This window comes from Haemorhous mexicanus, chromosome 4, assembly GCF_027477595.1.
Source record: "Haemorhous mexicanus isolate bHaeMex1 chromosome 4, bHaeMex1.pri, whole genome shotgun sequence".
Lineage (NCBI taxonomy): Eukaryota > Metazoa > Chordata > Aves > Passeriformes > Fringillidae > Haemorhous > Haemorhous mexicanus.
Window position 1 is genome coordinate 12,416,665 of NC_082344.1, and position 27,735 is coordinate 12,444,399.

The 27,735-nt window shown below is 40.0% G+C and overlaps 1 protein-coding gene across 2 annotated transcripts in view; it reads right to left on the reverse strand.

The window, feature by feature from the left end:
* The window catches only part of TBC1D9 (TBC1 domain family member 9), a 49,671-nt gene extending 24,935 nt beyond the window's left edge, over nucleotides 1-24,736 (reverse strand). Inside the window, exons 1-6 of one of the 2 annotated variants that reach the window (XM_059843813.1) lie at nucleotides 24,350-24,736; nucleotides 9,706-9,816; nucleotides 4,884-5,002; nucleotides 3,034-3,262; nucleotides 1,810-2,071; nucleotides 508-715 (exon numbers count right to left, since the gene is read on the reverse strand). In XM_059843813.1, coding sequence (XP_059699796.1) covers nucleotides 508-715; nucleotides 1,810-2,071; nucleotides 3,034-3,262; nucleotides 4,884-5,002; nucleotides 9,706-9,816; nucleotides 24,350-24,476 — 1,056 coding nt within the window. In that variant the 5' untranslated portion in view covers nucleotides 24,477-24,736. The remainder of the gene's footprint in view (nucleotides 1-507; nucleotides 716-1,809; nucleotides 2,072-3,033; nucleotides 3,263-4,883; nucleotides 5,003-9,705; nucleotides 9,817-24,349) is intronic. The other variant, XM_059843812.1, reaches the window with a different exon arrangement.
* Between the last annotated feature and the right edge of the window lie 2,999 nt (nucleotides 24,737-27,735).

Genomic DNA, 27,735 nt, shown 5'->3' on the forward strand with positions numbered 1-27,735 from the left:
ATACAAGAATAAACAATTGCAAGTCTGTGTGAAGAGCCAATTCAAAACTTTAGGATTATGAATATTTTTATATCTGACAAAAGCAAATGGTATCTGACAGATTCTTTTACAGAATTTCCACTTATCCAATCTAGGAAATTTCACCCTCCACTCCTCCCTATGAGACACAAAAAATGTAAAATTGGGCTGTAAATCAGAATACAAGTTATGAGAGAGGAAGAACTCACAAGGGTTATGAAAACTGATAGAAAAAATTCCACGTGAGCTTTAGTAGCAGGAACCCTGAACTAAGGTACACAGTCACTAAATATTACTTAGAACACATCAGTATGGCATGCTTAGAAGAGATAAAAAGGATGAAAAGAGGCTTTTCTCCAAAAATAATCAAAATATAAATAATAATCAAAAACCCCCACCAAAATAAAAAAAATCAAGGCTAGGCTGAAATATCTAATAAGAAATTGCTTATTTATATTGCCCTATAAATTAAAAAATACAAGTATTTACCTCTCGAAGAGGGATAATAAGGCTGCACAAGTTCTCTTCTTTACTAGTAAAGCAAATGTAGTTTGTAGAAACAAACATCTGACCCAAAATATGCATTTTGTTGAAAGGAGTCCAAAGAGTACAGTCTGTGTGTCCATCTAATTTCTCATCCTTGGGAAGTCGGAACAATGCACGGTATCTCTCACTCTTTGCTCTGGCATCAAGATCTCTAAAAAAACCCACACAAAGATTTTCTTGGTTTAGGGAACGTATTAATACATTTTAGATGTATTTTATGCAAATCATTGCAAGTTACCTGCAACACATAACTCAGCTAAGCAAGGAGTGTACAGCAAAAAGCTGGAAATAATTTGCCTGTGGTAGAGATACACTCTGCACTTTTGGAAGGTTCTAAAACTACACGAAAAAAAAGTCTGCCATGAATGAATCAGACATTCATCCTTACTTCTCAGAGAGGAAAGACTGAGTGAGCTTTCCATATTCAGATGTACTTTCTGAGAATATATTCAGTGAATCCATTTTTTTGCTAATAGTAATAAAAAATGCTTCTTTGAGGGTTTTTTATTAACATTATGGATTCCTTAAGGTCAGAGTTTGGTAACAATTTCAAGACTTAGTCTTGATAATGCATTCAGTGCAAAACACTCAACAGTAAGGACAAACAAAAGTGACATAATGCATGTCAGACATCACTAAATAATGAGAAATATAAACAAGCACTGGCTATAATTCTGTATGGTACACTAACATGAATGACATATAAAGAAGAAACAAAAAAGAAACTAACAAGCTGAAGTGTGATCTAAAAGAAGAAAAAATATTTTCCAGATAACTTTTCATCCCTTAGAATTTTATGTCAATTTTTGTATCGCTGTTACCTAAACTATATTCCAGATAAAATTAAAAATCTAAACTCTAATTTCTCAATTCCAGTGATAAGACCAAGTATGAATGCTAGGCATAATTCTTAATAACACATTAATCACTTTATTACCTTCCCATACAGACATAAAATGGCCTCACAACAGAAATGTGGCCAGTGTCAGGAGATACATTAAAGAGCTTCTGAACAAATGAGCATTTGGCTCAAGGAAGTTTATTTTTGCAACATGCTCGTATTCCTATTTCAACAAGATACCAAGTAATTACATTTAAATAATTATTCACATTTTGCCACTATTGGAATCAATCACTCCTTTTGGAGTAGCAGTAAATGGTCCCAACATTAGAAAACTTTTGGACAAAATCCTGCAAGTAAAAGGACTAAGGAGGAACAAGTGAATAAGAGTTGATGCTACCTACCGTTTTAGAGCAGATACTTTTTTTGGGGATTTCTTTTTCAGTTTGGGTAATGACCTGTCTTGTTCAAATCCTTCATTGTCCAAAAGCTGTCGCATAGCTATATTGGCAAGCTGTTCCATTAGTTTAAATGTCTCACTGATATTAAGGAATACTGAGAAGAAATGTTCACTTGACCTTGTGCTCACTTTGATCATATCAGGGAAGAGCAGCGTAGCATTCTTCTCAAGCTGAGTGATATCAACCCAACGGATAACTAACTTTGCTGAACAGAAGCAAACAAAAGAACAAGATTCAGTACAAAAATGAGCATATTCAGGAGCTTTTAGCTTCCTCTTCCTATAAAATGCATTCAACTTATTCTAGCATCCTGAAAAGTTGGGAGCACTGCATAAATAGATCAAGTTTGTAGAAACAAACCACTGTTGCCTGAAAAACAGGAGATAAAAGAGTTTAAATATCATTTACTTTATTTACAGAACACCGCACAAGCATTATAAAGCTATATAAGCTAGCATGACTTATTATCACTGCACTTGCTCAGACTCTGATGTCCTCTTTTCCTATGGAAGCAAGGAAATACAGTCTAAACACATCAGACAGGCCTGTGTTAGTTTTATACAGTAAAAAGTTTCAAATATTGCAGCCACAACAGAACCTAAGCTTTTCTCCCAACACCAAACTGGTGGTGTCCTTAAAGCAGGGGCTAAATCCCAAGACTGATCCATTGCCCATGACCAAATACTGCTGAATTGTTCAACTCCACCGTGCTTTGAATTAACTCCCTGTAGAGCAGCCTGCTTGCATCCACACTATGCAGTTCTTTACTCTGGGTCTCCTCTGAAACCTTTCTGATGTTCTGGTGTTGAACAAATGCAGATGTGTCATTTAAAGTTGCAAAGTCTGCCAGAGTAGTACTTGAAAATTGTGTAAGAGCAGAAGAGAAAGCCAGAACTGGTGTGATCTTGTCCCTATTCCCTTTTGGGCATAGCTCCTGAGGTAAACCATGTCCCTAGACAATGCCAAATACTGTTTTACAGAGAACTACTTTGAGAAAGACCAAACAAACAAGGGAACAAGCACACAGTTAAGCAGTGTGGCAAATCAGGGAATCTTCCTCAGTAGTGTCTCTGTACCCTCAGTGATCAGTATGTGAAAAGTAACAAGCTACAGGAGATTTCCTAACCATTTTTAGATGCACAAATTACTGTTCCACTGAAAACATACCTTCCCTGCCCATGAGAAAAGAGTAAAAGCAAAGGTGATTAATGCTGAGATACACCCAGCCCTGACGGGGAACCTTCCCCTTCCAGTAACTGCAGGAGTAGTAGTTCACTAATTTCTCTTCCTCTGGCATCCCAAACAGCTTGTGAAATTTCACTATGGCTTCCTTGAATTTTTCTGTGTCATCATCCTCTTTGATGCCATTGATCTTGTTGTACTCAGCAATGATGCCCTGGCAGGGAATAAAGAAAGAACACATCCTGTTAGTGGCCATGGGCTATCAGATATCCTAATTCCCACTGCTATCCAGGTACAGGGCACTGCCAATTATTGCAATGTCAAGGAAGTCGTTCAGTGAGCTCTTATTGTTCTGCTCACTCTTTGGCTTATGTAGTTATTTACTTTATTCAAGGCTTTCTTTCTGATGACATTACTCCCTACTGTGCCCATGTCAAAAGCAACCAAACACCAACCACTTGCCAGTACCTTGGTTTAAATTAACCAGCCTAACTCAAATACTCTTAACAGCCCTGTGAAGCACCTATGATCTGCAGTATTTTCCTCTTCCTCCTTCCTGGGGAGACAGACATTGTATTTCACATGAAATTTTTTGGAAGGGAAGAGAAAAAGAAAAAGGGAGGAAATAAACTGTTGTTCTTTAGGGAAAATTTTACTTTACTTCTATGACCCCTCTTATGGTGGACCTTGAGCATAGAAGAGCAAGATGGTGGGGGAGAAAGAAGAAAAAAAAATCTTCAATTAGATTTATTAATAGGGTGGAAAAAAATTCCCATTTTCAGGTGCAGATGACCCTCATGAAATTTGAAGAGGCAACAGGTCAGAAGATGTTTTTTTGATATTTTTGAAGACTATTGTTCCTTCTGTTCTATACTGATGCTCTGTTTTATTTGCTTATTTTCCCAATTTTTATTGTCATTTACATAAAATTTTAAAATTTTTGCCTTTTTGTGACTTTTTGCCTTTAACTTCCTCCATATTTACATGAAGAACAGAGTATAAGACAGAGAAACATCGTTCACATTTAGTATTCATCCAAATCTAAGAAGTAACAATCTCCTTAAGGATTCTATTTCAAAACACAGATGTCTTCACATATAAGGTATTTCCATGACCATCTATAGCACTTATACCTGATTCACTGCAGAAACACAAGCAACTGCGGGATTTGTAAGAGAGCTGACTTAGTATACGAAATGTTAAAAGAAGAAAGAGAAAAAGCCAATTCTTTGAACACACACCAACAAATACAGCAATTTTTCTTACAATCTTTGAACAAAGTATGTATTTTTAGATAATTCTTAGTACAAAAAAGTACTTTTTGCCAGTATAGTTATTGTCTGACCTATAAAGAGAAAAAAATTCTGAGAAAACCAACACTCCCACTTCCCACCAAGGAAACAAACCAATGAACTAGCAACCCTAACGCCTATATGAAGTGCAAATGCTAATACTACAGGATTTAACTACACAGAAGAGAGGGAGGAGGCATTATGAGTGCATGAAAAAACATTAAAATTAAGCATTGCAATGGAAAAACAGTTGCACAGACAACTGTCAAAGTTTAAGACAGTGCAATTAATTTCAGAACTTACAATGCCTTAAGACTGCCTATATATTTATATAGGTTTTTTAAAAATCACACTGCTCTAAGCTATGTGCACTATTCCCAGTTTCCCTGTTTTTCACACACGTGTTGCCACTTACATCTGGTACAAAAAGGCAGAGTAGCCTGGGGACTACCAGCTCTAATTTGTTTCAAATTCACATCACTTTTCTTTCCCCAGTCATATTTATCACTGTTTTAACAACATTTGCAGAAATTAGTACACTACCTGTATTTTTCCTCTGACAAATGTATTTATGTCATTCTCATTTTCAAAGATTGAAAGAGTTTGCAACAAATTCTGTTCCAGCCATTCCCAGTGTTCAGTGATTTCCTTCCTGGAGCAACCTATATAAAAACAAACAAACAAACCAAAACTCACAAAATTAGTAATTCACTAGTGTCAATGTCCCTTTAATCACAAACAAAAAACCCGAAGAAAACTTCCCAGTACGTGGAGATGCAATATTTCATTAGGTGCTGTCCTTCAGGAAATTCCAAAATTTTCTCCCATTTGTATTTACTTTAACAGCTCCAATGAAGGCAACAGAATGCAATATTCCATGCAACTTCCAGGGGAATGTCACAATTCTGGTTGTAGTACAGATACATAAATCATGTTGCAGAACAGCCTACATTTGTTATCAATATTTCAGAACCACAAATGATTGCCACTGGTGCTTCTCCTTAAAACTACTGGATGCAACCAGACCTTTCTAGAACTCAGGAGGTGGTCTGAACACTATTTTATCTCTTCTTGGCTTTAACACTGCTGTAAAAAGCAATGATTAAATACATGAGCTATGTATATAAAACTAAACTGTCATCAGAAAAATTGCTTAGCTTGTAAGAGCAGTGACAAGCAGCATACACACACTATCATGATGAACTATTTCTTAAAGCTGTCTCTTTGTGGTTTGTGGTTCATCAATTATTTTTCATCCCTTCTTCTGAAACTGCTTTGGCTGATTACTCTCAACCTGTAACAATACATCTCTCTTTTTCCCCGCTGCTTTTTGTCTCCATTATCTCACTATTTACTCTCCTAGCCTCCCCTACAGCAGATCACACAATCAGCCCAAAACCTACACCCCAGTTCTCAACAATTCACCATGACAGGCTAGGTCTTTTTCTTTGCTTTGTTCAGGGCTAAAATACATACTTGCTGCAATGTTTTTAACTACATGTTTTTACCTATCTTAGCATATAAAAGCACTCACCATTTTACAAACACTGGCCTTTTAGGTAAATTAAGCAATAACTCTGACTCTCAGGAAAGGAGAAGAAACCAAATTTAACAGTTAAAACACTGCACTTCAAATAACAGAGCCCATGAAAATGCATATAAGTTACCATTATCACAAAAAGCCTACAGCAGTTCTATACCTGAAAAACACACAAAGCCACTGTGAGCCACTGGTTTTATAGGTGGGGAAGGACCTAAAAAAGTTGCTAACTTCCAAACAGAATTTAGATATAGCACCATTTTCACCTTAAACTGAGCATAGCACACTGGGGGGGACACTGGCATGGGATACAGATGTGCCACTACAATATGAAAGGCTGATTGTTTACAGCATTTTGCACCCCTAGACCATCAACTATTCTTAAAAAGTAAATAGCAATTCTCCTGTATAACTGTGACACCCTTAACTCAACCATGCAGTGCAGAAGGGGCTGTTACCAAGACTTCTCTCCAGAGCTATAAGGCTTCAAATTCACCAGCCAGAATCCTCACAGGGCCTAGATCAGTAGAGTTAATATCCAAGACAATTCACATCCAAATCTGTCTAAACAGTCATTTTAGAGCAGACAAACCTCCCTGGATTACTTTCATCCTCAGAATACTCTTGCACAGAGCAAGACCAAATGTTACAAACAAATCACAAAACAATCACATTTCTTCCAGTCACTCTGTACAGCTACTTACTGAAGATAGAGATTATTTCTTTATTGAAGGCATGAAAAAAAGACAAATTTCTGTAAAAACAGATTACAAGTACCAAATAACCAGCAGTCTACCCTTAGAGAACAGGGAGGGACAGTGCAGAACAAATTAGAGTTGCATAGCTAAATGCAGCCAAAGCTCTTAGTAATCTGTATAATTTTAACAGCCCTTGATCAGTTCAGAAGGAATTGCTTTAGTTGCAAATTCATAAAAAAACCACAGCGTGAGCCTTAGGGAACACTGGGCTGCTCAGCTTCAAGGTTGCTTAGATAAATTATTTGCTCTCTGTAAAATTTTACCTCCCTGCAAGATCCACACTATTCCCCTCAAATGACAAGACTACATTAATGCAGTCTTTTAATTTAACCAAAACAACTAAACTATCAACCAGGTATTAGGAGACTAAACATTTAAGAAACATTCCACAAAAGGAAATCACAGATATATAAATTAACTACATCAGCAATTTCAATTAGGGCTAAGATTCGTAATTGAAGAGCATGTTTATTAATACTAGCTTAAATGAAGACAGAGTACTTCTACATAAAATCCACAATACCTTTCTCAGAAGAAAAACAAAATTCTCACAGTTCAGCAGCACTGTAAATTTTAAATTTCTACATCTATGGTACATTTATTTATTCTGGGGTCATAACTCATATTCCTTCCATTTTATGCCCCTGCTTATCTTGAGGACACACTGTAGGTATAAAATTACAGTTATTATCTATAGGTGTCATGCAAAAAAATCTAAAGAGAAGTCACATGGCCTATTTCCAAAGTCTTAAAAATATTTTCTGAATACATTCACAGTATAAGGGTCTTTGAAGAAAGACTACTTTGTGGGACCTGTGTGATATGCTATTATATTTGAAAGAGTCTGCAAATAGCAAGAAAACTCGTATCCTCAGCTGCCCCCTTTCAAGTTTATGGGATGGAGGTGGTTACTAATTGTTGTGTGTAACGTTGACTTTGGTAGGGAGAGTGAGTTGGAGACAAAGTGACCAGTCACCAAGATCTTCATGTAGCAACAGACAGAACTTACTCCCAAGCCCTTCCTTATAAAGGGCATTTGAAAAACCCTGTCTGGTTATTTTCATTGGTCTGATCCCTACAACCCTTCAGGTTCTGGCCAGCGAAATGCCTGCAGCCTTAGGAGAGGTGTGATTGGGCAAGGCCCCTGTCAGTCAACGCAGGGGCTGGTTAATTCACTAGCCAGCTTCTTCTGTGATATGTGGCAACGGCTGTGCACTGACATCTGGATGAAAATAAATAAACAGACAGGCAAGTACTTTTACATGTTCTTTCTCTTTTGAGATCCATGGAAAGCTGACATGCATTACCTATGGTCACAGCAGAGTAGATGACACTAAAAAACTGTTAAATGCAGATTTCGGAACAACCTTCATAATATTGACAACTTTGTTAATATCTGGTTTTAGTATTAGCTGTCAATAAAGGTAAATTACGTTATGTGAATTTTAAAATCTTCAGGGAGTTGGTACAAAAGGCTGTAGAGAGGAAAAAGGTTGTTTTAACTGATGGTTTTTTTCAGGTCTGATAATATCAAAAATAGTAAGAAATACTTGAGCTAATTAGAGCTATTAGCAAAACTTCCTGTTGGATTCAGAAGGTGACACAGCTTTGATATCACCTTTGCCAGACACAGAAATCATATGCTTCTAAAAACAGAGCCTGGTTTGAACTAAAATTATTAGATCTATAGCAAACCTTCATCTGTTCTTCCTTCTCTTTCCTTACCAAGAGGGTATTTGTCTGAAGGAAAAGTCATCCAAATAATCTAAATGTCAAATTTCATTGGGAGAATGGGCACTAATGAAGTGACACAGTTAGTTGCAAAGAAGCCTACAGCATTATTAACCAGTATTTTTGAAGGACAAGTAGCAGTGGGGGTGCTGGAGGTTACCAGGCCATTAAAGAGATGATAGGCATGTATTCACTTCTCATCTGTTCTCTCTTCTCAGGAGTTTTGGCTGTTGCCAAAAACTTTGTTGCCAGTGAAACTTTTGAGCTGGAGGAGCTGCACTGAAAAGTTTTCATTTGCTAAGACTGAAAATCAATACTATCAAACCAATGATCTGACCTGACAAGCTTGGCCAATCAAAGCTAAATGACCTGCATCTTCTGCATTTAACTCCAGACACTATTTTCAGAGACAGCAGACAAAGCCAGAGACTAATTCCATTCTGTTTTATGTCACTTGCAATAGGTACATGACTACAGAAATAGGCATTTAGTACAGGATCTGATACATGAAAAAACCTATTTAATGTACAAAAATATCAACTCAATTGTTTTCACTACTATAACGACAAAAGGAACAGTCTTACTGCTAGATCTGTCCAAATTGGAGCATTAAAGACCAAAACTCTTAAAAGCTGTTGCATCTGTGTAAGAACATACACTTCTGTAGTTAACTTAAACCTACCTACCCTCTTGCTGAATTCTAAGTACATCATACATAGAAAGACCACACACTGTCCGAAATAAACATCCAGGAGGCAGGGCATCCCTGGGATCTAGATGGTATTTATCCTGGATGAGACAGAAAATGTCTCACTGTTTGCTATTCAGTATTTATGTGAGTCCTGATGCTGCATTTTCTTCCTGGTTATCTTGCAAGGGAAGCCAGGTGCCCTGTCTGGGTAACTGGGGTGCTATAACCCAGGCACTCCTCCCACCACTCTCTTTAGACACACCCCATCACCCAGGAATGCTGCACTTTAGAAGTGCTGTAGGAGTGAGCCCTGGGCATAGAGAAGAGCACGCAAGGAGGAATTGGTACTGCTGGTCTGGGAACACCTTTGGGTGAAGAAAACTGGGAAATCATAGATGTTTCATCCCTGCTCCATGGCCATTTCATTCAGCCATTGTGCTTAACACACCCCTCCATGCTGGCATTCAAAGTCTGACTAGCAGAAACTCCGGTGCCACTGAATTTTGCCACTACAGCAGGTTTTCATCCTGACCCATTTATTTGTCCTGACATGACTGTGCTCAGCAGGAAGGATGCTCTCTTATTATGTTATGTGACACAGTATCCAGGAAGAATAAAAATCCACGTCAGTGTATCTGTCCTTACCACAGGCAATGGTCCAGTAGACCAAGGAGTCTGGTGCTTGGTAGAGGATTCGATATGGTGCCACTCTGGCACTGGAGTCCAACACAACATCAAGAGTACCCACAAGGAGACCTGTAGAAGAGGAAATTGTGATGAACACACAGCGATGGGAAATTCAAGATCCCACAGGAGAGGGCTCTGCAGCTCCTCCCCACTCCATTTCACCCTCCACAGCAAAACGCAGATCTGCATATTCATCATCACGCTTGTTGTCTTAGGCTGTAAAGAGGAAGAGTGATTTAACAGGGAAACATCTTCAGCTTAAACAAGACTTCAACTCTTTAATGTACATCAATGCTAGCATAAAGACAGGCAAATTGAAGCAAAGCACAAGGTAGTTGTGTTATAAAATCATGTTTAAAAGTTATTTAGTTCTTTCCTGTATTTCATACACTGCTGGAACCCTGAGCAGTAAAAAACCTACCAACTACAAAACCCTCCTCCAACACCAAGAAAAGAAATCCCACACAATCCTATCAATCCTATAAGTTCAAGTTCAAAACTTGAATGTCAGCTAGGTAAAACTAAAGACTTCCAGCAAAAATAATTGTGCTACTTAAGAGTCTGATTATTTAGGTTAGGAAGGATCAAAATGCCTTAAGAGTCAAGCTGTTTTTCAGATGAAAGGATACTGAGGAAAGACAAAGCCATACTGTTTTCCAGGAGTAGCTTTGAAAATTTGCTACTGAGAGAGCCACCAACAATTGCATACCAACAGCTACCAATAATTCCTAACTGTATTTCCAAAAATTCTAGATCCTATTTTTATAATAACTACACATAAAACAAAACTCTACCCTCCCAAGCTCTCTGCAAGAAGGACCTATATATTTTTAAACTATGTAAAAGTTTTCACATTTTTCATCTCCATGAAGAATTTTCATCTCCCCTGCAGCAATGTCAGATTTAAATTTTCATGTTGAAGTTCTCAGAAAATGGTTTGGGAAAAAAATTTGAAATATATAAACAACAAATGGATGAACTTTCAGAGATTTTTTTTTTTTTTGTGAAAATATTTATTAGGGTAGAAATTAGAGGATTTTTTCAAACAGCTGAAATAAACTGCATGCACCAAAAACATTTTAAAACTCTCCTCTTAGAAGTTCTCTTCTCCTTTCATGTCTTGTGTGTTCATCTTTTACTGTCATAGTTCTATTAGTTCCTCATTTTTCTCTGCTGAAACTGGTATATGCAATACTTCTTCCCTTGCTGTTCCTTTAGATTTGTGCTGTGCATCATAAAGATATAAAAGCAGTACCCTTTTTCTATCTCAGTAGATCCCTTAAATGTGAACTGAAACTGATACTAAGAAATACCCCACCTACCAGTGATTTTGTATTTCCCCCATTCTATCTCTTTTATTTGTATTTTGCTTCATACAGATCTTCTTATGCTGGATCAACTGTAATCTCTTTCTGCTCAATGAATTAACATACACCACTTCTTAATCCAAGAATTACGCAAGACATGAGAAACAAGTCTGGGCACATCAGACCATTACTAAGGTGTGCTACAAAGCTATCTGACAATTATAGGATACAAACACAAAATATGAATGTAAAATATCCCAATGTACATTAGTCTCACAAGCTTTAGTTGCCCCTCATCTCTCACATATTTTGATTACTGGTTGTACACTGACAAGCCTTCTCTGAACAATTTTCCACCAGTCCTTCTAGATATACCCTGGCTCCATTCAAACTCAGGAGAATGAAGTAGGTTAAAACATACCTTTAATTTTTTTTTTACTCTCCATCTGACCTTCACAAATGCAGTATGGCCCTGGCCCAGAAAGCACATGTCACTTCAATCAAGGGCAAAATCTTCAAAAATGTAAATCTGCCACTACTGCTCAACTAAAGTGGGGACCAAGCCAGACACTACACTTTGTTCATCATCTGGGTTTGCTGCAAATACAGCAAGGAATATTTTCTTTTTGCTTTTCAGCTTCACATGACTACTGACAGTAATAAATATGCAACAGGCATGATGTAATATCTAAATAAAGTTGTATGCTGGCCAAATGCAATCTTCTCTGAGATACAGAAACTGCTCATTCCCTGTATTCTTTAAAAACATGCTTGTTTCATTCCTCCTGCTGTATTTCCAAATACATTAGCATGTGGGTGGTCCTGCCAAACAATTCTGCCCCTAGTTCTTGGAGCACTGTAAAAACTGGGATAGGCAGGTAAGATTAGGAAGTCAGAATAAACCAACTGACTTGTATAGCAATGTCAGGTTCAAAGGAACTTCCCATCCTACTTTCTTCTCCCCTGGGTATGGTAGACAGGAGAGGAACATCCCCCTGTGCCACCAAACACTGTAAGACAGAGCAGTGTATTTAAGAAATGTGAAGAACACTATGAAAAAAAACCCACCAACAAAAGAGAGAAGCCAGCAGTGACTGATACAGCAGATGGCAGGTAGGAAAGGAAAAGAAAACAAACAATACTTTCCAAGGGTGCAGTAAGTAGAAGTTGTTCAGGGACTTTTCAGTAAACAAATAATAAAATAACCATGTAGTGAGGTCAAAGGAAGAAATCTGACAGAATTCCAGAACATTGCAGGGAATTTAAAATCCGAGCTTAGCAAGATAACTGCATCTGACAGTTTATCAGTAACATTTTACTTGTATCATGCAATAGCTGTTTTGACAGATGATACGTGTGATATTAAAAACAAGCATGTGTTTTTATCACATGAAAACTCATGCAATCATGCAGCTGGGCCCACTTGCTCTCCTTCATGAACTGTTCTTTTTCATGTTGTTAGGTCAGTGTTGGTTGTTGAGGGTTAGGGTATTTGCTGTTTGGTTGGGTTTTTTTGCAATGCAGACATATGATGCAACCAGAATGAAATCACAGTAGTTCATACTGATAATCTGTTTGAGGATTTTCTACATGAAGTAGAAATTAAAATTAAAAAATATATATTAAGAGAATTTTAATACTGTTCATTAGCTCATGAATTCTTCAAGTAGCAAGTACCTTTCCAGACATGATTAAGTAACTGAGTTTCTACAGAAACAGAACAGGCAACCAAGAATCATATTCCTTATATTAGACTGGCCCTTGGGCAAGAGCCAGTGAATTACCCAGGCATCAAATCACATGACTATACTGACTGCAATTTTTTTCCCATTACTTCATCAGGTTTCTGACTGCATAAAGAAATAAGGGGAGAAATTTCCAATGTAAGAATACTAAGTCTACAGCCCTTGCTGAAGCAAGAGGTTTTCATGAGACAATTTTATTTAAAGCACCTGGTACAATTTGTAGGATTAGCATCTGGCTAATTGATGGGAGCCCCAATCCTGAAGGCACTCAAGCATGAGTAACCATTTATGTACAAACAGTCCCATCACACACACATGCCAAATTTCTAGAGCAACCATACCTATACATGGGGCAGGAGGGGAAAAGGGAGGCAATAATGTCTTCACTTTGCTTGATACAACTTTTTAATAAAGTTAGGTTCCTCTTTTGCAAACTTAAATTCTAAAGCAAAGGTCCAGAAGATTGATCAGAATTCTTTTTCTTTTCTGTAAAACACAGGCATTAGCAGAGGAAAAAGAATGATATGTAATATTTGGAACCAGGGAATACAAAGCCACAATTGGCTGAGGGCCTGGGCAATTGCTCTTGCATCATGTTACTGGAAGGACATACAATGCACTAGAGGGAATTACTGGAAAAGAGGTTCAGTTACCCGATGCACTTTGTGCTGAAGGGAGAAATCACACTACATTTTACTTATCTGACCACATTCAGTGGTGGCTCACATTTAGTCATAAACTGGAGGGGGAGCCTATAATCCTTGCAGAAAGTACAGATTAGTAGTTTATATTCATTATTAATGTATGATGTGCTCTACTTGTGTCCTTAAAACAGCAACCAATTTTCAACCTGTTGTTTTTGCTAGAAGCGATTATGACAACATGAAGCCTGACCTCCTCCATAACGCAGACCCCCTTTACAAATTACTTCTATCTCACTAAAGTGTATTTTTCAGAAAGATAGGTCATCTTGGTTTGAAAACTAAGCCAATAGCTTCAGCCAGTTGAGATTCTTCCAAGCATCACTACAGCTAGAGACCAGTATTCCAGACAACTTACAGCCCAGACTGATTACAAACTACCCACAAACAGTAATGAAATCAAGTGATGACCTGTAGAATCCACCTGGTACATTTTAAGCATGAACACCTCAGAGTACATAGACTCGAACACCTGTCGTAAGTCACAATATCTGTGACTATTTGGATATCCATGGCACAGATCTTTGCTGCAGGAATATTTCTCTCTCTTTTCTTTCTTTTATCTTTCATAATAATTTGCAAGTGACTTTGTAAAACCTCAGTTACTGGTCTTTTTAAAGGAAAAGCTTATGCACTGTACACATGAACAAACTCTTATATTAGGAAAGGATTTTCTTATGACAAACAGTAACCTTCCTCCATAGAAAGCCATGTTTTCATTTAAAACCACAAAGACTGGGAAGTCTTTATCACCCTTCTACAGTCCCCCTCACAGCAGTAATATAATTGAGAGCTTTTGTGTTTTACCTGTTCAAAGTAAATTGGATTACATATTCAAAAGTGAGGATCTGGATTATATATTACCTCTAGAGCACCTAATTAAAACACTGAAGCCATTGAATTATAATAAATAATGACACTTCAAAGCTTAAGGACTACCAACAGCCATGGCTTTGTTGCACGGAAAGCACCAAAAAGCTTGGGATAGTAACAGACAGTGATGCTTCCTAGTAATTTCTAACCTTAGAGAGTAACCTTTCAGCACACACCAGGGACCCGTGACACATCCATTCTTCAGTGACACAGGCAACTTGTGTCACACCTTGCCTCGAGCTGAAGGACGTCACCCTGCAGTTAGTGCCACTGACTGCTGTGGCCTCCCTTCCCCCATTTTGCCAGAGTGCCAACATATGTTATTCATATGGCTCTTCACAGGGAGAAGAGCCCTGCCCTGTCTCATCCTCCTTCCAGGTCGATATGAATCCATACCTCAAAATACCTTTCGTTTGAAGATTTTTATCTAAAAATATATAAACAAAGAGCACACATGTTTTTAGCATAAAGAGTAAATACAAAATAATACACTGCAAAAGAGGTGAGATATAATACAGGTCAGACTGTGACTCTCAGGCTCATAGGCTATCACTCAGTCTCATGGATGTCAGCAGCCTAATTGTGTAGGAGCCCAACACCACAACCAGAAAACCTGGAATGTCACATGTGTCACAAGCAAGAACTTTTCAAAACGGGCACTGTGACATTCCAACACTGAATCAAAAACATACTGCTTAAAAGATCCTCAGTACTTAAAGCATGCTGATGACTCCTCTTTCCACTAAAGTAAGATGGACACATAATGAGCTCTGGTCATAAACCTGAAACACCCACGGCACCTATTTAGATTGTAGATGTCAGCTGATCTTTAAGAAAGCTTCAATCAATAGGGTTGATTTAAATCATATTTATGCCCTGAGCATTTAGTTTTATATTGATTTAATGGACAGTGAATAAACTCTTCCTAAAGTTCAAGTGTTGCTTCCTGAGCTATAAAAACAAGAACTCCTAACAACACATAACTAAAGCATACAGCACTAGCTATTGTTTTTCATACTAAGGATAATGAATCCTCACTCTTCCATTCTTTCTCAAGGCAATTTATGTGATTAGCTCTCTCATTTTTTATTATAGGATGAGATCATCCCATTAACTGTCTGTCAAAACTCAACCTAGAGCAACAACCTGAACTCCATGGGCAATACTATGGACAAATCCTTTTTAAAGGGAGGGTCAATGCTACTTGATTGAATTTCACAGGAAAGCCTATATAAATTGAAAATATACACCACACAAAAATAAACGAAGTCTTAAACTTCCAATACTGGCAATAATACCCACAAAAGTAAGAATATAACCTCTTCACTGTGAACACTGCCCTTAAAACTTCATGAAGGGCTACACTTTTTTAATAGGTGTTCATTCATATAAATGAAGGTTAAAGACTTATTTTCTAACTGTCTTCCCATGTGGCTTATGTGGGCATCTAATGTGGTATTAAGAAAACAAAATTCTTCCTCTGGACTTACAATAATTAATATTCTTTAATTAAATAATAAATTAATAGTTATATTGGTTTCTTATATACATACATACATATATATATATATACACACACACATACATATATATTTCTTAAATAATTAAGAATGGGATTAATAGGATTGGTTAAGTTTTCCCCAATGTCTGCCTTTGCTGCTCTCTCGTCCTACCAACACAGTTCTACAGACCACAGATTTGTCCAGACACCCTTTTATTTGCACAGGAGTTTTCAAACATGGTCAGTGAAACTGATTCTGAGGCAGAATTGTTACTCTACTGACATTTAGTAAGAAAAGCAGCAGAACCAGTAGTTACTTCCTCTTTCTTCAAGCTGATGAACACAAATGAGAGAAGACTGAAAAGCTAACCACTAATATTTAAAGAAAAAGCTTGGGAAGGGCCAATGTGATATCTGGCTTGATTACCGAGGGATAAAGCAGAAAGAAACAATAAAGCTTTCATCCACCCTTCAAGTTTAACAATTGTGATTGAATCAGCTTATCTCCAAATATGTTAATTTAAAAGGGATCAGCTGTACTTGTTAAGGTGTCCAAACAACTCATGACCAACCCTGTACAAAATCTGTATGCTAACTTGAACCTAAATCTGGTTGGGTTTAGACTTTCAGCTTTTTCAACTTTTTGTAACTTCTGCTAAGCTGAAGCTCAGAGAAAGAGACGAGCACTGACAGGACATGCCACAGTTACAGGAATGTGAAGGCTTACAACACAGAGAAAACTGATATTTAGACAAAACCCCAAACAACTTCTCACACTACTGAAAAGAAATTTATACTACATATCAATCACACCAAACCGTATGAAATTATGGAAAAACAGTGAGAAAAATATAGATGAAGCTATCAAATGCCTTCTAGGTGTGATATAAACAATTACGCATAAGTTTGTAAAAAACACTTAGGAAAAGCATAATCAAGTATCACAGACCAAAACAGTAGAGAAGTCACTGAAATTCAGTCACAACTAATTATTTTAAAGTATCCCATTCTGTCAGAGTAGCATAAGCAAATTTAATAGATTTCACCCAACAGAAAAATTTAAATCTGTATCTGCACCAACATAAGATTCAGATAAACTGTGTAAGATGAAAGAACAAATTGAGTAAGTATGAGCAAATTAAGGGGAAAAAAAAAAGCCAACAAAGCAGAAAAAAACTTTCAAACATCACCACTCCTAACCTAATAAAAATTACTGTAAACTGAATCTAGTTTGAGGACTGAAGGGGGCACAGTAAACTCAGCTTGAATTCAGAAGGAGCAGTCCTGAAGCATGTTGAAATACAAGCTAAAACTGAAAGGAAGCAAGAAAGAAATTCTCTCAGAAAAATAGAATTTTAAATTTTCACAGTTCTGACTAAATACCTGCAGATGGATCATATTTCAATAAGCTATCAGAGGAGGCACTTTACCAGGAAAAGGAAAAATGCTGAATGGAAGATCCCAATAACTCTGGCTGATAAAATAATGGAAAAAACCAGAGGGGAAGAACAAGACAGTTTATGAGGAAAGAACAGTAAAATCCAAAACATTAAAAATGTACTAGCTGAAACCAAGATTACTGCTGTGGTTGAAATTCAAACACCCCTATCTGGAAACTTCAGGGAAAAAAAAAAAATCAGAAATCTAGTATAGAAAATACCACCTTTCCTTTGGAAAGAAAACAAATGGAAAGATTTGGAAGAAGTCCTCTAGCACCTAAGATCACCTAAGCACCAGATTTAAAATGCAAATGTAATTTCCGAATATCAACATTGATCAGACAACAGAAGTATGATTAGTAGTCAATGAGATAAAGAAAAGTAAGATTTTCACAGCTCTTTATACACATGGTATCATCATACTTTAGGAAAATCAATGGCAGGGACAACTCCTATCTCTGGAAAAGCCATATGAAGTGTGATGCTGTGAAAGATAAAAACAAGGAGATTCTGCCTGTATCAAATACAAGAAGAAATACTGTATGAGAATACACGTTTAAATTAAGTTCCAAAGACATTTGAGTTTATGGTAGGACACTTCAGGGAAGCTTTTTTAGTGCTGCAGGTATCTAACTGAAATTATCAAGGGCCCAAACCTCCATGAAATATGATACATTCTGAAAAGGATATGCTACAAGAAGTAGCACTTCTTCACACCAGTTTCCATATTTCCATCACTCCACTTTCCAGTTATGCCGGACAGTGGAGTGATGGAAATATGGAAACTGATGTGAAGAAGTGCTACTTCTACACCATTCAGTGAAGGACCAAAGAACAATAACAAAAACCCTGTAAGCACTACAAACTCTGGTATAATGCAGAAAATTAGTAAGTGGCCTAGACTGATTGCTTACTATCTTGTGATCCTGTGCAACATTTCCAACAGAGTTTCCTACAAACAGAGATCTCAGCAGAAAAAGCAGGCCACCCTGGGATTCCACGTGTCTAACAGTAACATTATTTCATGGGCAAAAATGGCAAAAGGCAGATCAGCTCAGCAGCCTGCATAGGTCCCACTGCTCACAGTGTTGGAGATAAACTATTATGCAAGGAAAGTCTTTGACCAAAAAATATTAGAGGGAGAAGCAAAGCAACACCAAACAACATTTCAGGCACTAGAAATATCGTCTCTAGAGCCAACAGAAGAGCTGGAGATGCAGAGAAGCATTAGGCAGGAAGTGAGGAACTAGGAAAAGCATCTGGGAATTCAACAGAAAGACTGTGAGTCAGTCTGGGGAATCAAACACCAATTCAGCCCTAGACATCTGCATGCTCCTTGAAGTGGAAATGAACTGGTATGGAGAAGTAAACACACCCACAGCAGATCCTAAGGAGCAGCTCAGAGTATCAGAGAAGATTTGTACTGACTAATGAAAGTAGAGCATGAGAGACCAACTTCCACTCTGTGTGCCAAAACAAATCATGGAAAGCTGATGGATAGGCTGTCCACCCCTATCAATTATGCTAATTGCATCAATTTTGATAAACACTGTATTTCAAGTATCAGAAAGCACATGCTTTGCATTCAAATCTGACATGCAAAATCCCAACTACTTGAGACAACAAAGGCAGAAAGTATCAAGTTTGTTAAAACATGGACCATACTTTGTTCATTCAGATGATCAACTGGCCAAAAGCTTTTTTAAGTCTTAAGCATAAACAGGTTTTCAAGTAATCTCTTCTCAACTCTCTGAACTGAGAGGCTGCGAGCAAACCAGAATCTTAGCTCCAAATGTGAAATACTAATTGTGCTGTCCAGCAAGGCTGCAGAAAAGCTTTTCAATTTAGAACACTGTCACAGTATTAAAAATTATATTAGATCTGACATTGATATGTCACATCACCCAGCCAAGCTGGGTGAACCTCTCCTTTTTGCCTTTCCAGTGTGGAAATTAAATGACAACTCCTTTTGCAAAAATATCTGGGGAGAAGTAGTATTTCATCAGATCCTTTTATCACCAGAAGTCAGCACATTTCCATCTGCTCTCTTCTGCTTAAACATTTGAATCATTCTTGGCAACATGGCATGGACTTACAACTCCTACTGCATCTCTCACACAGGAACTGCCCCAGCTGTAAGTGCATATACCCTAATTGCAAAATAATTCACTTCTAAAAACAGTTCTTGCTAAGAACAACTTAGTTCCCTTGGGATTGAGAGATCTCAGAATAACATTTTAAACAAAGTCACTTAGAATTTCATCTCTACTTCACACACACAAATGTACACAGGCAAAAGGAGCACAGTAGCCACCAGCTGACTGTACCACAGCCTCAGTCTCTCTTCCTGTAAGCTGCAAGTGAATACACTGCTCTGCCATCCATTACCAGCTACAATAACTCCTTACTATACTCTCTTGAAGTAGAAGATTTTGGCAAACATTGTCACAGTATAGCAGAAAGCAGTTAAGAGGCATTTTTAAACCTATTTTTTGCATCTGAATGCAAGATACACTTAATAACATAACCTTTTAGTTGTTTAAAAAGTTTATGACGTGTTCAAGATCTTTACATCCATAAAAGTAATACTGTCATACAGGGCACAGTGCCCAAATGGTAGTAGAGATCTGGGTTCATGTTCTGCCCAAATGCCTCTGCTACAGATTGTATACAACAACAGATGATGCAGGCTGTTGTGGAAATAAATACACCACATTCCTCTGAAGAAGGAATTATGTCATATAGGCCAGATGACCTGGCTGCCCAGAGAAGCAAGAAGAATATGAGGACAGAAAATACTTTTTTCCCTGTTGGTGAACCAAAGGAAGATGAAACTCCTGACCAAGGGTCACACAGAAGCAAAATATGGATAGGCATGGCATTATGTGCAAGGCATGAAACAATTTAATTACAGAGAAAGCTCATCCACCATCAAATACCTTTAAAGTAGAAAAGTACATTTTTTGTCCTTGTCCTGGAAGATTAATGCAGTGATGCAAGATAATGTGAGTTTGCAGAACAGCTACGAAAATCCAATTTTAAATCCAATTTAAAATCTTTTCAATTTTCTTCTTTTTAAAAAGGAAAATAAAATCCAAACAGCCCTTCAATTAAAGCATGCTTACAAAGAAAAGCCCCACTGATGTGACTAGTAATGACAGTGACACAATAACTTAAATGAGTCCAGACCCTAATTCAGTATAAAAATGGATCCACACTGCTTATTAAAAAAGCTATATCTCTGAAATAAACCATTGATCTAATACACCCTGTTAGCAGAAATTACTTCTATGGACTTGCTAATCAGCACTGCACTTATGCAGTCGGCTGTCTGTCTCTGCCCCCACACACGCTCAGGATGGTTCTTGCACGCTGGGCTTCAAAAGATGAGTCTGGACGCTAGGTTTTTTCGGTCTTCAGAATTGTTTATTATTTCTTATCTATAAAGTCCTTTCTCTGCCTGAAGGATCTGACCAGCACGGCAGCCAAAGGCACTCTGCCCACCCCCAAGGCGGCCGCATCTTTTATAACAAAAACTACGTATATTATATTTACTTTTTGTCCCCAATACCTATCATCTTCGTCACTAACTACACTCTCATCCCAGACCAATCCCCAAATGCCAACACCACTGCAGAAGATGGAAGACAGGAAGAAGAAAGAAGAGCCTGGTGGCACACCCTGATTCCTCCATCTTGTCTCTACAACCCCCCTGTACCAAAACCCCAAAATTTGTGATTCACCCTATAATGATAGCTTCCCTTCACCATTTACACCCGAGTGATTCTCGCAGGTTCCATTTCTTCATACATTGGTGGCACATCTCTAGATGGATCAAAATCAAGCCACCAAGTGCTTCTGGCAACATTCCAAGACTCCCGAGCCCCCCAAGGGTTCTCTCAGTAGCTCTGGACATCAGGAGTGATGTGCTGAGCTCCCACATGCACTAATGCATTAAAAGATCATCATCATTCTCCTAACCTGTTACAATACAATATAGTGAAGAAAATGTCTCCAATGTCCAAACAAGTATTTAAATAAGAGTTTCTCTGTTTAACTACTGCATAAACCAAGGCCAAGAGGAGAAAACCAGGTTTTTCACCCCTTCCCACAAAGTGACTGATACTCCCTTTCCAGCAAAGCACTGAGGCACTCAGAGTGGATCCAGGAGAACAGACAACTCGAGTACTGTTCTTCTGCTCCAACATAAAGCCAACAAGAAGTACTTGCACCCATCCCCAAGGCTACATAAAATACTTGGCTTTAGACTGAGACATGCCAGAAGAAGTTTGCCATGTTCACAGATGGAGAGAAGGGCATTACACTTAACCCTGATCAGTTTGGTGATGACAGTTTCATGGCAAACCTAGATTTGAGAGCAATGCCAGAGAATCAATACTTCTCATTGTCTAGCCACTGCTTAAGTTACATGGTGAAGCCATCTATGTCATCTTACCCACTTTCTCATCAATTTGAAAGTCAATTCTCATTCTACAGTTCAAGATAAATGACTTCAAGAGTCGATAATGAGAGAGTATAAGTCAGCAAAAGTTAGATCACAAAAAAAAAGGACAGCTGTATTTACATCCTCTCTTGCAAATATGAATTGAGATCATCCCTAGCACAATACAGAAATATTGTATACAATATTTCTAGTCAACTTCAAGAACATATAAGTTAGTTTCCCACAGAGCAAGCAGGCCACATTTTATAGCATATTCATGGGTGGCTAACTTATTAGATTATATCTGAGCAAATTTCAGTATTATGTAACTAATTAAGGAGGGAAAAAAAAATGCAACCCACCACACCAAAAGTTCTTCTTTTCCCCGTTTACTTTTGACCAGGTAAACTCCACTTTTGTCACAAGATCAGTATAATCTAGGGCGCTTGTAAAGGGTCATCCTAAATGCTATAACTACTATAAATTATGTATCCTCTTTACTATGTCAGCAGCTTTATTCTTTAACTCAGGATCAGGTAGATCCCTCAATACCATGCTTTTAATCAGTCTTTCCTAGCAAGAACAATCCACTGGCTTTCTCCACCTTCCTTGTCCCTCAACTGGCAGACCACAGCTTTCAACACAACCAGCAGAAAATTCCAGCATTTCCATTAAAAAAAAAAAAAACCTAAGTTCCATTTATGACTGTGCCTGTCACGTTGGGAGTGGCTTGGAGACTACATACATCCCTGACTCCCTCCCTTCCTCCCCCACCTTTTGTTGACCACTGTGTCACAAACCCTTGCCATTTTAGCACAAGGTCTGGTAAGTTCCCATACGTTCCTTTAAATACTGCCGACTCGAACAAATTCGTTTTGGCAACATACTGAAAAAAGCTACAACTTTTTACCAGCCCTTTTCTGTACAAACAAACAAAACCCCTGGAAATGGACTTGTTGCTACTACCTCAATGCCACAGCAGCTGCAATTCCAGGCAAAGCACAGGCACTAGTAAGAGCTTAAAGTAAGAGCACTGACAGCAGATTTCAAAATATATGGAGAATTTCACCTTCTAAATAATCCTCATATACAGACTATCCGGACTTCATTAACACACTAAAATAATGGATACAGCACACAAATATCTAAATTCCAAAAGGCAGGGGGTAATACAGAAATTAATAACTATTTCTCTATTCTGAACTTCTAACAAATGCTGTGGGCTTATTCTGGCCTCGACAAAAAAAAACCAAACAAACAAACAAACAAAAAAAAAAAAACCACAAAAAAAACCCACAGAAAAGAAAAAGACTGCACATTTATGAATCCTATTTCCACACAAGGACAAAATTGGTATCACCAATCAGACTATTACATACAGCTGCAAGAAGACTTAGGTATGCATGCACTGTGCAAACAGGTTGAAGAACAGAACCCCAAACTCTCAACCTGTTTCCCCAATAACTGCTGAGAAATGACTGGAAAATTTATGGCCATCTCTAATTCAAAGATAACGAAGTCAGAAAGGTAGAAGAATGTCTTCTCAGACCTCGAGAGGCCAGAGGGTAATCCATGAAAGGAGCGCTTGAGAAAATTTTTTCAGTAAGCAGAGCAGGGGTGAACTTTTGAGGCAAAACACGTTTTTTATGGGTTTGTCAATCCTATCCACACTTCAAAAGATTGTTAAAAAAATTTAGAAATCTACAGTCAATGTGGAGTGGCTGCTGATCATTTCCCACACAGGAATGAGGTAGTGTATCAACACACAACACTGACTGAAGACCTCAGCAGTCTACATGAAAACACACTTCACAGCAGTGTCCTAGTTTACATTATGAACTGTTTACAAGTCCATAGAGCATTGAAGGTCTGAAGAAACAATCTCACAGTAAACATGCACAGGACCTTGAACCAAACACAGATGCAGTCCATATGTTTATTTTGCTTAGCCTGAAGTACTAATTATCGTGGAAGTGCGTAAAGAAAAAAGCACAGGTTTCAGGAGAAGTAGCTTGATTATTCTGTACCAATTCAAGAAGTACCAGTAGAAACTGGGTTTCTGCATCTACAGAAACATTGGGTTCTGTATCTCCAATCTCATATAAATATATATACATTGCCTAAGAAATGGTGGAAGACCTCGATGACCGTATATGCACAGTATTACTAAGACCTAGATGAGTATGACCCAAACCTCTACAAAAGCGTCTGCAGCTGCCAGCAGTCGGAAACAAAGCATTCGGGCAACATACTTCACAAGGACATCTGGAAAACACGGACAAGCCAAAGCACATCTATTCGCTTCGTAAATTTCTGAATTACAACACTGTCTTATTTTACAGAGCGCGTGCTAAAGGTTCGGCTTCCAGAACACGGGGCAAAGTCACACCCTGATGTACGCAGCCATCGGTCACCGGTGGGCTCCCATACCAACTTCCAGCTGCGTGCGGGAACCTTGGCGCATTCCGCGCGCCTGAGCTCGGGCGGGCGGCGGGATGGGGGAGCGCCGCTGCAGCCGCGCCCCGGCCCCTGAGGGGCCCCGCGCCCCGGGAACCGCCGAGGGCCCCGCCCCGGCCCCGCCGCCGCCCTTACCCGCCAGTCCCCCGCCGCCGCCATCGCTGCCGTGCCCCTTCCTCCTCTGCAGGATGAAGTAGGGGTTGGCCCGCTCCGTCACCCACAGCGCGTTCGCCAGCAGCACCTCCTCGGGGTTCACCCACATGCTCCCGGCGCGGACAAAACCAGGCCCGGCGGGCTGAGGGCTGGCTCACGCACGCATCGCCCGCATCAGGCGCCACCATGCCCGGCCGCCGCTGCGGACGGCGCAGCCCCGCGGGCACCGGTGGGCACCGGGCGGAGGCAGCAGCAGCATGGCCCCCGCCGCCTACCCGCGCTCCACCGGGCGCGGAGGGGCGGCTGCTGCGGCCCGGGGCGGCGGCAGCTCCCGCCGCAGCGGTGACATCAACGCCGGCCCGGCCCCTCCGCGCTGCCTCTCGCACAAAACCCGCGGGACCGGCGCGAACCCGCGCTGTGCGCGCCGCCGGTCGCTCCTCCCGCCCCGTGGGGAGCGCGCTCCGCGCCCCCGCACCTGGGCACGGGCACGGGCACGCCAGCGGCGGGGCCGCGCCCGGCATCGCTCCGCAGGAACGCTGCGGGCAAGAGCCGCGCGCCGAGAGCCGCCCTGCCCGGGAGGACTCGGGGTGCCCGAAGACCACAAGGTGAACCCGAGCCGGCAAGGCGCGCTCGGCCCCACAAAACCAAACGTGTCCTGGGTGCATCCAAAGCACCGCGGGCGGCAGGTGAGGAAGGGGATGCTGCCCCTCTGCTCTGGCAAGACCCCGCCTAAGTGCTGCATTCAGCTCTGGGGTCCCCAGCCTCCTCTGCAGACAGTCTGAGAGTTCTGGTTGCTCATCCTGGAGAAGAGAATGCTCGTGGAGACCCTGTAGCACCTTTCAGTATCTGAATGGGCTACAAGAGAGCTGGAGAGGGACTTTTTGATAGGACAAGGGGTGATAGCTTCAAACTGCAAGAGGGTAGGTGTAGATTAGATACCAGGAAGAAATTCTTCTGTAGGAGGTGGACAATGGACAGCGGGGCACAGGTTGCCCAGAGAAGCTGTGGATACCTCATCCCTTAAAGCGTTCAAGGCCAGGTTGGGATGTTGCTTGTCTAGTGGGAGGTGTTCCTGCCCATGGCAGGGGGTTGAAATGAGATGATTTTTAAGGTGCTGTCCAACCCAAACCATTCTAAGATTCCCCTTTTAACTGCCTGCCTTGAAAGATTTGGCCTTCTCATCACGTGGCTCAGAGAATTTTGTGAAATTGCTTGTCAAAAGGAAGAGCAGGCTCTGGTCTCAACCAGAAGGAGGCCATCCACCAGAGGAGGTGACACTGCCCTCTTGCCACAGCCCCTTTTCTGTACCTGTTCTCTGCCATGGCCCACACTATTTTTGAAGTTCACCTCTGCTGCTGAAAACTACCTTGTGCCTACTGCTAAAGTTGGGGGTAATTTTTGAGGACCTGATGAGCCCTAGAACAAAGTATACTCAAAGGGAACACTAGTGTGTATAGGTAACACATTTTCTACCCTTGTATCTCTGAATGCTGTTTGGTTTCCAAGTTGTCAGGAAAGGACTGTACACACTGACCTCCCTTTAGGTATAAAACTGTTGCTTTCCAATCAGATATGTATCTTTGTTTTATTAAAGACATTGATAAGGCTAAATTAAGCCCCAAACACAACATAAAGCCATGTTCTGGGCACAAACTGCTCATGCACGTGTACTTTACTATTATAGTAGAGTCCAGCCTTTCATCAGCTGGTGCTGTCATGGAGCTGGTACCCAGTGTCCATGATATGAAGACAGAAACACGGTCCTGGGAGAAATGATTCTTTGTTTGAGGTTGCAGTCATGTGGTTGTTACCGGGTAAGTAAAGAGTTCAGGAGGGGGAGGTGACTGTCCCTGATGTACACTTAAAAATGGCCAGTTCTGCTCTCAGTTCCACTGCACTATGGAGAATGTTCATCATTGAAGAGGGCAGCTGCAGCTTGAATGGAAATGCAGAAGAGCCTCTTCACTCTTTCCCAGAGCAGTGGAAGAACAGCTCCAGTGACAAACTGACCAAAACCCCCACCTCCCTGTCCCCTGTGCTGTTGGTGAGAAGGAGGGAGGCATTGGGGAAAAAAGGTGGTTTTTTTAAGGGTTTCTTTTACTTCTCATTATTCTCCTCTAACTCTGTAGTAATTAATTCACTTTGTATCTCTATGTTGAGCCTGTTTTGCCCTTGGAGTGTTTTCTCCCTTATCTCAGCTCATGACCCCATCGTTAAATTTTTTTTTCTCTCCTCTGTCCAGTTGTGACAGGGGAGGGTGAACGAGTGGCTTTTGTGGGCGCCTGGCATTTGGCCAGTGTCAAACCATGACAGGAACAAAATAATGAACTTCTGGTCAGTCCCTTGAATTAAAATTGGGATTTAAAAAATCTGAAATGGAAATAAAAGAATATTTGCCCCTACATGTTTTATAATACTTTGTTGAAAAAAATTTACAAAGTTGGAACCTCAATGTGGTTTTAACACTGAATGATGTTGTGTTGTGTTAGGTTGTTCTGTTCCCCTCTCAGTTTGTATGTTGGATTGTCCTGTTTCCCCTCGCTTAGTTGCAATGGTTCAAGCCTAGTTCATTCTGCCCTCCTCCCCACTGCCTGTCATCCCTGCTCCCCCCCCCCCCCCCCCCCCCCCAGCCTTATGAATCTTTCCTTTGATCTCTCCCTGGTGCCCTGTCTGTCACTTGGCACTCCCTCCCTTCCCTCTAGAAACTTCTAGCTGGAGCGTCGAGTGATTGGATCAGAAACCAGGACCCCTCCCTCGATGTATTCCCATTGGTCTGTCCCTAATGTCAATCCCTGCATCCCACTCCCCTCTGGTTTCCCATTCGTCCAGAGGTAGTTTCCTCCCCTGTTTCCCCTGCCCCCTTAAAAGCTGCTGCATTTCTGGGGTCAGTGCTCCAACCGGGAAAATTTATTAGATCCATAAAAGCCTGATTATACCCTCGGCTGGAGTCAGCTCTCTTTCTTTCTGTTGGCTGTTGCTGTGAGCCCCGTCCAATGCAGGGAGCTGCCTTCACAGTAGCGGGGGGCTGTATCCCTAGGTGCTGTCTCGGGTGAGACCCGAGAGTGCTTCTGCTGCAAGCAGTGTGCTGGTTGCTTGCCGGGCAAAAGGGGGAAGACAAGCTTCCCCCCGACAGCTTGCTGCTTCAGAATGGGGCTCTTTAAAGTTCTCTGTGCCACTACATTTAAAACTATAATGTATGTCATTCATTTTTGAAAAATAAAGAAATCAGGAGCAGATATCAGTATAAACTAAGGAGTTATTTAATATTATAAACCTCCCAGGGAAAAAAATAAACATGCTTCAAGAAGGACAACCATTCTGTCTAATATCATCATACTAATGGATATTAACATTACTTAAGCAGGAAA